This window comes from Ovis aries, chromosome 2, assembly GCF_016772045.2.
Source record: "Ovis aries strain OAR_USU_Benz2616 breed Rambouillet chromosome 2, ARS-UI_Ramb_v3.0, whole genome shotgun sequence".
Lineage (NCBI taxonomy): Eukaryota > Metazoa > Chordata > Mammalia > Artiodactyla > Bovidae > Ovis > Ovis aries.
In genome coordinates, this window is record NC_056055.1 from 232575987 (window position 1) to 232590332 (window position 14346).

The 14346-nt window shown below is 39.1% G+C and overlaps 1 protein-coding gene across 2 annotated transcripts in view; it reads left to right on the plus strand.

Annotated features, from left to right (window-relative positions):
- CAB39 (calcium binding protein 39) overlaps positions 1–14346 on the plus strand; it is a 94979-nt gene that overhangs the window by 40070 nt on the left and 40563 nt on the right. For both annotated transcript variants that reach the window (XM_027965309.2, XM_060411352.1), the window contains exon 2: positions 2259–2414. In XM_027965309.2, coding sequence (XP_027821110.1) covers positions 2301–2414 — 114 coding nt within the window. In that variant the 5' untranslated portion in view covers positions 2259–2300. The remainder of the gene's footprint in view (positions 1–2258; positions 2415–14346) is intronic.

The following is a 14346-nucleotide window of genomic DNA, read 5'->3' on the forward strand; positions in this document are numbered from 1 at the left end:
CAATACATCAAAAGAATATTTAAAGTGTGTGTATGAGAGATGGGGAGGGAGGGCAGAGAGAAAACACAAGCATGTCCTGAAGAGCTGGGACTGGGTTAAAGCCTGCTGAGGAGTGTCCGCCGCTTGTTACTGACTGTATTCCTCTAAGTATGGTTTATTAGTTCATACGTTCAGCAGAATCTTGTCTGCCTGGTGTATTAATTAAGAGAAATGATTGTGGCATGCTTCCCCTTTCCCTCACAAGAGCAGTTTGTATATGTATTCTCTTCGGCAGCTGTGTGTTTTCTTCTGTGACCAGTATTTCATGTGTAGTAGCTGGAAAGTCACTTCTTTCACCACTGAGCAGGAGCTGAAAATAATCTCTGTTGCATAGCACCCTAATATTTCCTGCAAAATAGCCATTAAACATTCCCAGCCTTTACCCAGCATAGACTTGTTTTATCGCTGCTATTATTTGTGGAATACAAATAGGAAGATTATATATTCATAGGATATATTGTGAGTGTGAATTTACTGATTACAGAGGAGCAGTCTGCATTGCCCTCTACCCTTCTTCAAAATAAATAAAAGAAAACAGTAATGGAAAAGAGTGATCCAGAATTTGGGTCCCATCTTGCCAGGTAATCAAAGAGAAAATGTAACAGCCATCTGGGAGTAACTCACCTGTAGTTGATCCAAACTTCTTGTTGTAGAAAAGATATTTAGAAGTAAATCTATGCATCTTTGAATTTTGAGAACCTGTGTTTGAAGGCATTTCCCTTTGATTAATGAAGATATGGTTTTACTATGATCAAAAGAAGATTTACAAGCTGACAGAGGCGAACTGTGTGTAGGTGACTGATTCGGGCATAGAGATTGATCAAACCACGTCAAGAAATAACATAACTGTTCATGATCTGTTAGAATTCATTTGCATGTTCTTTCCCCCTAAATGTTTATTTGTAAACAGACATGCAGCTCTGTGTATCTCAAACTTTAGAGAAGAAACATTCCAACACTTTCTTCCAGTGAAATCTTAGGTGAAGGTCAAAGGAAGTGTTATGATGCTGTGCGGCAGAGAGATTTTATGTTGATGGAAAAAATACAGAGTAGGGTTGGGGTGTCTGAGACCTACCTCTACCCGGGCAGTGGGTGCCAGGGGCAGTTAACTATAGGAGTTTGGAACTCCCAGGTTGAAAGTCACTGAACTAAGTGATCTTTAAGGTTCTTCTCAAAAGTGTTAATCTTTTGGTATCTTATATGAGGTTGTTTAGCGAGGGTGGGTGTTACTTCTTTTAGTTTATTTAGTGAGAGAAATTGTAGCTTCTGACGTGTTCCCATTCCTTCCATCATTTATCTTCTTAACTGTGTTTATGCATGGTGACTTCTTTGAATAGTTGATACCCCCCTTTTGCCTCATGTAATTGAAACGTTGTCTTCTGCTTCCCACAAAAAATTAAAAACTTTCAGAAGTTCATTGTCCCCAGAATTTATCGAGTGAGTTCCTTCATAGAGAATAGCCATATCCAGGCAGAAAAAGTACACCATGAAACCATCACTTAAAGAATTTGCAGATCTGACTGGGAAGATGTGCCCAGGGCTCTCTCCAAGGTTCCCTCCAGCCCTGAGCCCTCGGGCCTGACTGAGGAGGAGGATGGGTGTGCCTGAGGGACGCTTAGCAGCAAGCAGCATAAACCTTGAAAAAGCACATCTGGTGAGACCTAGAGAGTGGGCCTATTGCCAGTGTTTTTTGGCTAAGCCCCCAGTACTAACTTTTTACCTCAGTTTCCTCAACTGATAGAGGTGTCTATTAACTGGAGGTATAGTCTGGTGATTATGGACACTTTGGATCAACCTGAGCCTGAGCTGGTTTTACCCTTTAGTACCTTGAGCCAGTTTCTTTAAGTCATTCAGCTTTATCTGTAAATGGAAGTCATATAATGTCCTTGGAGAATTGTTTGAAAAGATCCCATAGATTACAGATTCCGTTGCTTAGGAGGGGCCCTGGCAGCACTAGCAGGCCACCAGCATCAGCACCGTCACGTTCCTCTCCAGATGGGGGTTACAAGCGCAGGGGATTAAAAAGGTGTTTTGAAAAGTACAAAGTGTTCTGTAATTCTACAGTCATTTCTTATATATTTGTGGATTTCCTAGGACTGGTTTTGAAACTGATGTGAAATAATTTGCTCAAGCCTGGTTTTCTTCTCAGTTTAGGATTTAGAAAGTAGGTCTTCTGTCTGCCTCCTTTTCCTCACTGGTTCCTTGTGCTGTGTCCGCAGGTAGAGCAGGCGGAGCGCAGTGAGGCGCCTGTCGCTGCTGCCATGCCGTTCCCATTTGGGAAGTCTCACAAGTCCCCTGCAGACATCGTGAAGAACCTGAAGGAGAGCATGGCTGTGCTGGAGAAGCAAGACATTTCCGACAAAAAAGCAGAAAAGGTATGTATTTGGCTTTATTTTATATTTTTAATCTTTGGATTAGGAGCACATGTAAGACAAATTATGAGCTGATTTCTAAAAAGCAGTAAATTTAGTTTGTGTTTATTTAAGGTTTTTAAAATATAGTCCAACTCAAGTAGCGCTTGCTGGTGCTATTTAAATTCCACGTGTTTTCTCCTGTTCTGCCATCTAACACATATCTAACTTTTTTCTCAAGTTTTTCACTTGAGGTTTCCAATTTTATTTTAACTTTTGGGGTTTTTGTTGTTGATGTGGTTTATCTGATTCCTAAAATCAGTGTTTCCACTGGTAGTCTGCCATGGGAGATACCTCTCCTGATTTTGTGTTTCCTGTATCCCTGACAAGTATCTTCTACCCAGTCATCACAGTCTAAAATGTGACTTTCATCCCAGTTTGTCCCCCGCCCCGAGAAGCATCAACTTTCACGAAATAGCATGAACCTCTACTGCTTCCTGAGAGGTTTAGGAATTGATCCCAACTTCCATTCCTACTTGACAAAAATTCTCACGACCTTATGGACCCTAGTAGTAGCCTCCTAAGGGCTCTTTCTGAAATGTCTCCCCTCCTTTAACCCTTCAGTTCAGCCTTCTCGCGTAGTGCATGAGACCCTTTGTGGCCTGGCCTGCGCGGCTCTCGGTGGACTTTAATCCTTCTTCCTTGCTCTGTGTGCTCTGCCAGTCTTGGCCCCTCTCTGTTCATGGAAGCAGTTAAGAGCAGTCAGCTAGCTGTACTGTCTTTGTCTTGTTCCACTGCCCCACACCAGTTTCCCTTAGCCCTCATTCGTTTTTCAGAACCAGCCTCTTCATCTGGTTTTCCCAAATGGCTTTCCAGAATACTCCCTCTCCTGACCTTATCCTTACCCCCTAAAACAAATATCCACCATTTGGCCACCTCCTTTGGAAATAGCCAGACTGCTGCTGTCTTCAACATGGTTTTATTTGCATCATATTTTTGTCTTCCTTTCTAGACTTTGAGCTCTTTGACCCATGTGTCGTTTCTGGCCCGCCTTTGCCCTCCATGGTACCTGTCTCCCCATGGGCTGAACGCCTGATGAGTCATTGGATGAGTGCTTGAGTGGAGCATTTTCCATCCTTTCTTTTATTTTAGGAAGTTGTTTTCTGTTTTGAGTTGACAGTTAAATTGCATCATTTCTACCATCTTTTTAAGTTTGAGATTCTGTGGTTTACCTGTATCCTTATAAAGAAAAGAATATCACAGTCATGGGATTAAGATTTGTAATTATAGGCTATTTAGTTATATAACTTCCTGTCATTGGAAGCAGTGTACAATTAGTGAAGTTTGGTATAATGCAGCTTTTCTTCCATAGAAAGTCTGTAGACAATTTCTTGTATACCTTAGTAAGATATATAGGTAACTGTTAATAATATGATGAAGTGAATTTCTTTTAAAAATGGCTGTTATATTATTTTGGTTGAAGTATATAAAGAAAATCTGGCCTCATACAGATGCATAATTGGGAAAGAGGAGTATTTTAATAGCCTTTCGGATTTTTGAAGTTTCTGATACCACATGAGCATTCACCAGTTGATAGTTTCTTGGTTGTAATAGACTCAAAAGTGTATAAATGGACTTCTCATACTCTCTACTTTGAAGAGGTTCTTTTTCCATACATAACTTTGTTATAGGCATTGGTCATTTAGAAAGTGTTGGATCATTGACTTATATCTTCCAAATGTTGACACATTATTCAGTATCAAAAATTCACACTCTAAAATTATACTACTATGATCTCAGAAAAGTAAAACTTTTAGAAAGTGGTCAAACTTCCTCGTGTTGTATTCAAATTTCGAAATTCAAGTTTGGCAACAAATACTATTTGTTGGTTGTTTTTCTTAAGGTGACAGGTTCACTTTGTTTATTTTTGAAAAAATACCTGCCAAGGATACAAGCCTGAATAATTTGTCAGATTTTCTTTCAAGGAAAAGTGATATTGCATGAAGAAAACTGCTTGTTCAGCACATAGCCCAAGCATTATTATACAAATACTTTTCTTCAAGACAAGCAGCCATACTTCTGGAAGGGGCAGAAGGTGCTTTGTGTGTACTTCCCATTCAGTTCAGTTCAGTCCAGTCTCTCAGTTGTGTCCAACTCCTTGCAACTGCATGAACTGCAGCACACCAGGCCTCCCTGTCCCTCACCAACTCCCAGAGTCCACCCAAACTCATGTCCATTGAGTTGGTGATGCCATCCAACCATCTCATCCTCTGTCGTCCCCTTCTCCTCCTGCCCTCAGTCTTTCCCAGCATCAGGGTCTTTTCAAATGAGTCAGCTCTTTGCATCAGGTGGCCAAAGTATTGGAGTTTCAGCTTCAACATCAGTCCTTCCAATGAACACCCATGACTGATTTCCTTTAGGATGGACTGGTTGGATCTCCTTGCAGTCCAAGGGACTCTCAGGAGTCTTCTCCAACACCACAGTTCAAAAGCATCAATTCTTCAGTGCTCAGCTTTCTTTATAGTCTAACTCTTACATCCATACGTGACTATTGGAAAAACCATAGCTTTGACTAGAAGGACCTTTGTTGGGAAAGGAATGTCTCTTCTTTTGAATATGCTGTCTAGGTTGGTCATAACTTTCCTTCCAAGGAGTAAGTCTTTTAATTTCATGGCTGCAGTCACCATCTGCAGTGATTTTTGGAGCCCCAAAAAATAAAGTCAGCCACTGGTTCCCCATCTATTTCCCATGAAGTGATGGGACCAGGTGCCATGATCTTAGTTTTCTGAATGTTGAGCTTTAAGCCAATCACATCAAATGTTCCCGCTTGCAGGTCAAAATTTAATGAATTATTTTTCTGCTTCCTCATACTACTCTTAAGTGAAACAGTTTTTTAAACTGAGTGCGTGAGGATGGAAAAACTACAGTGATAGCTGTTGTAACTCTGGCAAGAGGTCAGCACCATCATTGCAAATGGTTGTGGTCGAAAAGGGCAAATTATGTATTTACATTGATAAGAAAACAGTTTTGACCTTATTGACCCCTTGAAAGGGTCTCAGGGAACCGTTTTTGGTAACATAGAGGTTGAGAAATCCTGATCTAAACCTAAGGAAGAATAGACCTCCTGCTATTAGGATAAACAAAGCAAAGAGAATTAGTTGAACTTTTGAAAAATAAGTTTTGCTTCAAAGAAAGGGGACAACTTTGAAGACTGGTTGATACAAATTACTTATTCTGGAATAGATTAGGAATAGAGAGGAAGACCCTGAACTTTGTGGTTTCACTTTCTTGTCAAGATTCAGGAGACATTGCTAATACAAGTGGTGAAAAGGGAAGTGAGACCTGAAAACAATGGAAAGATAAAATATTATCACTAAATTGAACACCCTGAAAAACTACTTTGATATCATATTTAAAACTGAAAACTTGAAGGTTAGGATGCTTTGTATGATTTGTTATCTAGCATTGTTCTGAAAATTCTAGGCAATGCATAAAGAAATGGTTTAGAAATGAAAATACATCTATTTCAAATAAAGAAGGGAAATTACAGTGTTGACATATTTCTATATCTTTACAAAGCACAGAGGAATCAATGTGAATATGAGAGTTCACTAGGGCAGCTAAATACAAAATCCATAGCTTCCCTAAATATCAATCAAAATGATCTAGAAATTATAATTTTTTAAAAAGTATTTTATTTGTAGTAACAACAAATAAATAGGGATCTGGGAATACTTTTATCAGGAGGTATGCAGAACCTGTCCATGTCATTGGACAGAATAAGCTTAAAGCAATTCCATTCACATCACAGCAGGATCTTTTTGTACCTTGACAAAAAATGATTACGAAGTTCTGGAAGAATAAAGAGCTGTAAAGTTGTGCTGGAATTTAAGGAATATGAATTCTACTTTGTTTTGAAGCAAAGCACACATTTCATACATCCCGATCATGAGTAGTGAGACACCATCCTTCTAGTTGTTCAGGCCAAAAGACTTGAGTCATCCATGACTCCTTTCATACTTCCCAAATCCAATTCATGAGCAAGTTCATCCACTTAATTGGGGCGGGGAGTGTTAAAAAGCCAGAATCTAATGACTCCTTCACCCCATTTTCCTGGTTCCGACTCTGGCCTAAGCTGTTATCTTTGCTCTGCATTGCTGCAGTGTTCTTCTAACTGGTCCCCCACAACTATAATGATTCTTTTCAAAACATGCATCAAATAATATTTCCCTTACAGTAAAAGTCAAAATCCTTACAGGAGCTGAACTAAGTTCTACAGGTCAAATCCTGCCTAGGCCTGTTTTTGTAACGCTCATGAGATAAGAATGGTTCTTACATTTCTAAAGGATTGGTTTTAAAAGCAAAGAAAACTCTGCAACAGAGACTGTGTGGCCTGTAAATCTTAAAATATTTCCTGTTTGGTGTTTTTAACTAAAAATAAATGCCCATCCTTGTCCTGGTCAGTCAGGCCCGTCTCTTCTCCTAGTATTCCCCCCAGCGTCGGCTTGCCTTTCCTCCTGCATTCCTGTCCACCCCTGCCTTGAGGCTTTTGCATTGGGCTGTTCCCTTTGCCTGGAATGTTCTTCCCCCAACTCTCTGCTTGTTTTGCCCCCTTGTTGCCTTCAAGGCTTTGCTCAAATATTGCTTTCGCCCAACCCTCTATTTATAAAGTGCAGCCTCAGTTCAGTTGAGTCACTCAGTCATGTCCTACTCTTCGCGACCCCATGAATCGCAGCATGCCAGGCCTCCCTGTCCATCACCAACTCCTGGAGTTCACTCAAACTCAAGTCCATCAAGTCGGTGATGCCATCCAGCCATCTCATCCTCTGTCGTCCAATCCCTCCCAGCATCAGAGGCTTTTCCAATGAGTCAACTCTTCACTTGAGGTGGCCAAAGTCCTGGAGTTTCAGCTATAACATCATTCCTTACAAAGAACATCCAGGGCTGATCTCCTTTAGGATGGACTGGTTGGATCTTCTTGCAGTCCAAGGGACTCTTCAAGAGTCTTCTCCAACGCCACAGTTCAAAAGCATCAATTCTTCGGCGCACAGCTTTCTTCACAGTCCAACTCTCACATCCACACTTGACCACTGGAAAAACCATAGCCTTGACTAGACCCCAGCATTCCTGTTTACCCGATCTTGCTGTTTTCTGTGTATCACTTAACATCTTTAATATACTTAATGATTTTTTATAATTAGTTCTTCCCTCTGTTAGAACATAAGCCTTCCAAAGACAGCTCCATAATTACTTTTTTATTTATTGAAAATGGAATTCAGAGTTAACATGAAACACTGTCAGCTTGTATCTCTTCTAAACTCTTTAGTGTCTACTGGATAGGATAAAACATGTATTACTGAGGATGCTGAAATAATTTGTATATTGAGTTTATGACCAATAAGAGTATCCCAAGCTGGTATCTTCTGAATTTTATGATGGTGGCCAAGTATCACATTCCTTACAGTACTACCACCCACACAAACAGTGAGATAAATGACCCTTCTCAAGAGGTCTACCCTGTTAGTCCTAGTATCGTCCATATTGTTTTGTGTTTATTAATTATCTTCCTGTGTAGTTCAGTATGCTCAATGGACACTTTTCATGATTGGATGAATAATTATACCCAGTGGATCTAATTAATGGATAACCAAGCACCTAGGCAGGTTTTTGGTGACCTGTTGCAGGATACTGTCCCCAACTCGAAACTTTTGATAACATTTATTATCACTGAAGAAGGGCTTAATTAACAGAGCTTGTGAATGACAGAAATTGGAGAAGAATAGAAGACTCTGTAGGTAACTAAATCAGGCACCAAAGAAGGGTTAATTAGCTGGAGAAGGGGGGCAGGAGGAAGGATATGATTGTAACTGATAAAGTGCAGCACAGATACAAGTATCACTCTGTATCAGGGTCTGAAAAAGCAGATGGGATACCAAAGGAGAAAATAAAATATAATCACTGAAAGTATTTGATTAAACCAAAAGAAGGCAGAAAAAGAGGAAAGAACAGCAGTATAGAGTAGGTAGAACAAATGGAAAACAAATACCAAGATACTAGACTCAAATGTGCTGTATTAATAATCACATTTAGTATAAATGTCTGAATACTCCAGTTAAAAGGCAGTGCTTGTCAGGTTGGATATGAAAGTCCTAACGAATAAATTTAGAGATTATCATATTAAGGGAAGTATGTCAGAAAGAGAAAGACAAATACCATATGATACCACTTCCATGTGGAATTTTTAAAAAATGATATAAATGAACTAATTTACAAAATAGGAATAGACTCACAGACGTAGAAAACAAACTGGTGGTCTCCAGAAAGTATAGCAGGGATAAATTGGGAGTTTGGGATTAACATACACATTACTATATATAAAATAGATAAACAACAAAGACCTGCTGTACAGCGCAGGAAACCATATTCAGTATCTCATAATAGCCTAAAATGGAAGAGAATCTGGAAAAGAATGTTACATATGCAACTGAAATCGCTTTGCTGTGCACCTGAAACTAGCACACTGTTATGAACTAGCTATACTTCAGGTTTCAAAAGCGGTTAGAAAGAGGAAAAGTCCTGACTGTATGTGCCTACAAGAAATGCGCTTTGAAGACAAGTGAAAGGAAGGAGAAAGATAGATCATGTTAGCACTTGTCAAAAGAAGACTGAAATAGCTTTATTAATATCAGACAAAAATAGAGTTCCGAGAAAATAGTATCAGGGATAGTTATTTCATGATAAAATAGGGGTCAGTTAATCCAAGGGATATTACAACCTTAAATGTTTATGCACCTAATAACAGCTTTAAAACAAAGCAAAAACTCATAAAACTATGAAGTGAAACAGTTAAATCCACAATTAAAATTGGAAATTTTGATACTCCAGTCTCAGTGATTGATAAAAGAAGTCTGTTAGGCACACCAATAGATCAGTGGGACAGAAGAGAGAATCCAGAAATAAAACCTACATGTGAATGGAAATTTTTTGCCAAAGATGAAAATGCAGTTCAGTGGAGCAAGGATAGTAGTTTTAATAATTGGTGCTGAAACAACCTGATAGCCACATGTGCAAAAGATATGTTGGACCCATGCCTCATGTCATATACAAAAATTAATTCAAAACGGATCACACAACTGAATGTAAAACGTGAAATTTTAAAGCACCTGGGAAATAGGAGAAAAATGTTTATAACCTTGGGATAGGCAAAGAATTCTTAGATGTGATACCAGAAGCATACTCTATAAAAGAAGAAAATAATAAATCGTAATTCATCAGCACTAGAACCATCAAGTCTTCTAAAGACACTGTTAAAAGAATGAAAAGACAAACCACAGACTGAGAAAATCTTTGCAAAGCATATATTTGATGAAAGATTACATCAAGAATACTTAAGGAACTCTCAAAACTTTATAAGAAAACAAAACAAAAAAGAATTCCGTATACACTTCACCAAAGATGATACACAGATTTCAGATAAACACTTGCAAAGATGTTCATCATAGGAAATTGCAAAGTAAAGCTATGATGAGATAACCATTACACACCTATCACGATGGCAGGTATTGAAAATACCAGCTCTATCAAATGTTAGTGGTTATGGTGAGCAATTAAAACTGCTGGTAGGAATATAAGATAATATAGCTACTTTGGAAACAGTTTGTCAGTTTCTGGAAAAGCTGAACTTAAATCTAGCCACTTCACTCCCACATATTTACCCAAGAGAGCAAGAAACATATATCCATACAAAGACTCAACATAAATGTTCATAGCAACTTTATTTGGAAGAGTCCAAACCAGGAAGTAGCCCAAGTGTGTGAATAAACCGGTTGTGACACATCCATAGAATGGAATACTAGTCAGCAATAAAAAGGAACAAACTCTTGCTGTATATAGCAGCATGAATGAATCTGAAAATAACGTGTTAAGTGAAGGAAGCCAGGTTATAAAGAATACATAATGTGTGGTTTTGTGTATATTACAGAACTGTGAATAGCCGCAGTGACAGAAGGTAGATGAGTGGTGGGCCAGTTAGAGTGGGGGTGGTGGAATGAGGGGATTATAGCAAGATCATGGTAGTCATGGATATGTTCACTTGTCTTAGAGCTGTGTGCCTAAGTCCAGAGTTATCAGCTTGTACACTTTAAATAGGGCTTCCCTTGTGGCTCAGCTGGCAAAGACACTGCCTGCAGTGAGGGAGACTGGGTTCAATCCTTAGGTTGGGAAGATCCCCTGGAGAAGGGAAAGGCTACCCACTCCGTATTCTGGCCTAGAGAATTCCATGGACTGTATAAATATGGACACTTTAAATATGTATGTTTTGTTGCATGTTAAATGTAACTCAATTAGAAGGGAAAAGGACTCTCCATGTAGCAGCTGAGGTATAGGTGACTTAGAACCATAGATGGCTCTATTCCTAAGAAGGAATAGACCATGTAATAAAGCATCCAGAGAGACTGTTGAAAGCCTAGGTCGCAATGGTAGAGAAACAGCAGCCTCAGAGTGACCATCTTCTGCTCTGTGTAGACAAGTCCATACTGAGTTTGTAGAGAAGCTCAAGTGTTGAGAGGGGAGTGACCAGGTTAGCACCGAAATTCAGAGTCCTGCCATGAGAAACAGTTGAAGGAATTGGAGATGTAGAGAGAGAATCAAATTTGAGCCCTAGTGCTCTTAGTAAAATGTTCTTAGGGGCTCATTTTATGTTAGAGAAGCTTCCAGACTGACAGAAGATAGACTTAAGACCTGTGAGTGGAGATGAAACAGGGAGTCCAGTTTCATCTTGATATTCGGGAAAATAAGTGGAAGTTAGCTTCCACGGGACATAGCAGGTTTCCTGTCTCAGGGTTTGTGTTGGTGTGGTGATATAACACCGTTACTTTGCAAAATGCCTTTATAGAAAATAGGCCCCCATCTTATTTCGAGGTAAAATAGTATCCATCTTATTTCAAGGTAAAATAGTTATTATTCTCATGATCCACGTGAAGAAAGCTTGTTTCCAAGGACATTCATTATAGTAAAATCAGAGGTGGTATTCACTCCTAGCTCTGCTAAACCTGTGGTAAAATTTTAACTTTATCTCCTTTGTTCTTGATATCCGTGGGCATTTTCTCATTCATTTCTTGTGATCTTATAAACAAAATGATAAATACAACATTTGAGTGTTTCTTTTTTAATTGCATGTTGATATTTTTCCTTATTCTGTATGGTACACAGTTGGCCATATTAAGAATTGTCTGTAATAGAAATAGATTACTCCCTTAGGAACTGTGTCATACCTTTTAAAGAGAATTTGAAAACTACTTTCCTTATACCTTTAGAAAAAAGTGGTTTATCTTACCATCTTTATTTTTAGGTAACTGGAGCATGGGAGTCGTTTGGAATGGAATTTGTTCTCTCATTGCTCACAGCCACAGAGATCTGGTATACATAATGACTGTTTACACACTCTTTGCCACTGCATGCTATATAAAGAAGGTATAGCTGCCTTGCTCAGCTCATACTTGGTTCTCTTCATCACTGTGAATGCATGTGTTCACAGGATTGAATAGCTATATTCACTCATTTCATGAGAGGACTAAGTTTGCTGGCATATTTAAGAGGGGGGAAGGGAGCAGTCTTTTCATAGCATAGCCATTTAACAGTGACTCATGGTTACTAAACTTGTTTAGAGTAATCTTTGACACCAGAAGGTTATTAATAGGCTTTTCTTAGCCCATGATTTTTTAGTTTAGTATACTCAGATATTTTCTTTAATAGAGAGAGGATTTTTTAATTTAGAAATTAATATGATAATAAAATGGGTTTTATTTTTGAGTATTTAGTGCCAGCAATGTTCCTCAGTTTACTTCTAGATTCCATCTTACATCTTTTATCTTAATTTACTTTAAGAACTTCCTTTTTTAAATGAGGTCATCTAATAAATCACTTTTTGAGAATGAATTGATATTTGAGGCAATAAATATAGGCTGGAGATATTTAGAGGATTTTTGTTTAAAATTGTTCTTTTGCATAAGAGTGGGTATAAAGAAACTCAAAAATGTATAATACAAAATAATAAATGATATGAGCCCCCTCCACCTCAAAAAAAATCTGTGTTTTTTTAGGAATTTCTCAATAATAAAAATTAGTTGCATGTAAATTAGAATAAACTTGATTATATAAACCAGTAGTGAACAGAAGAATGAAAAATTCTGCTTAATCACTTCAAAATTTTTTCTAAAAAGACGATTTTATAAATAACAGTTCTCATCTGATTTGTTACCTTCTGTGGAGTTTCATACGCACAGTAATTGTCAGGACAGGTTTTTCTTTTGTTGTTTGCTTTCAAAAGATGATAATAGAAGTAATTACTGTCATCGCGTCATTGTCACCTTTTGCAAAGGATTCCCAACTGGATTGAATCCATAGACATTTTAGTGCCCTTCCATATAGGGCAGACAGATGGGCACATGTATAAAATTTTGTCTTTGTTCTTAAGGAATTTATAATGTAGTAGAAGGGCTTCCCTGGTAGCCCAGATGGTAAAGAGTCTACCTGCAATGCAGGAGACCTGGGTTTGATCCCTGGGTCAGGAAGATGCCCTGGAGAAGGGAATGGCACCCACTGTAGTATTCTTGCCTGGAGAATTCCAAGGACAGGAGCCTGGCGGGCTATAGTCCACAGGGTCAGAAAGAGTCGGACACGACTGAGTGACTAACACACACACAGAGGAAATAGACATGTCGAATAATATAGTTCAGTATAAAGATACTTGGAGAAGGCACTGGCAGCCCACTCCAGGACTCTTGCCTGGAAAATCCCATGGATGGAGGAGCGTGGTAGACTGCAGTCCACGGGGTCGAGAAGAGTCTGAGACGACTGAGCGACTTCACTCTCACTTTTCACTTTCATGCATTTGGAGAAGGAAGCGGCAACCCACTCCAGTGTTCTATGGCTGGAGAATCCCAGGGACGGGGGAGCCTGGTGGGCTGCCGTCTATGGGGTCGCACAGAGTCGGACACGACTAAATCGACTTAGCAGTAGCAACAGCAGTATGTGTTCATTCCAAAAATTAGGGAAGTTCAGCAGAGCATAAAAGGGAAACTAAAGCTCATCCCCAGTCCACTCCTGCATGCAGTGACCACTGTTAATGTAGTGGGACAGCCTCTAGGATTCTCATTCATATTCGCAGTCTCTCTCTTTCTGGGGCAGGTAAGTTACTCAACCCGAGGTCATGTTATTTTAGGTCCTGGTTTGTTAATTTTAAATCTTTGCATTTCAATATAGATCTACTTAATTGTTTTCAAAGCTTGCCATAATCTTCCATTTTATGGGTACATCATTATTTAGTTCCATTCAGGTTTGTTTGTTTTTTTTTTTTTTAACTGTGTCTTGCAGCTTACATGGGATCTAAGTTCCCTGATAGAACTCATGTGCCCTGCAGGGAAGTACAGAATCCTACCCCTGGGCCTCCAGGGAATTCCCAGAGATAACTTTTACTTCTGATCTTTTCACTGTGGTAAATGACCCTGCTTGTACTTACATTTCTGTGTAATTATCTGTTTCCCCAGGGTAAATTCCTTAGATGTATAATGGGTGACTCAGAGGGATTGCACCTTTTAGAGCTTTTTGGTTTTTTGTTATATTTTACTAAATTGCCCTCCAATAAAGTTGTACCAATTTATTTTTCTACTACCAATGTATCTTCCAGAAGTCTTTGTTTCTGATAGGAGGGGGAAATATTTTACCATTTTCAATTCAGTCCAGTCGCTCAGTCGTGTCTGACTCTTTGTGACCCCATGGACTGCAGCACGCCAGGCACTGCCATCACCAACTCCCAGAATTTACTCGAACCCATGTTCATTGAGTCAGTGATGCCATCCAGCCATCTCATCCTCTGTCGTCCCCTTCTCCTCCTGCCTTCAGTCTTTCCCAGTATCACGGTCTTTTCAAATGAGTCAGTTCTTTGCAGTTTATAATT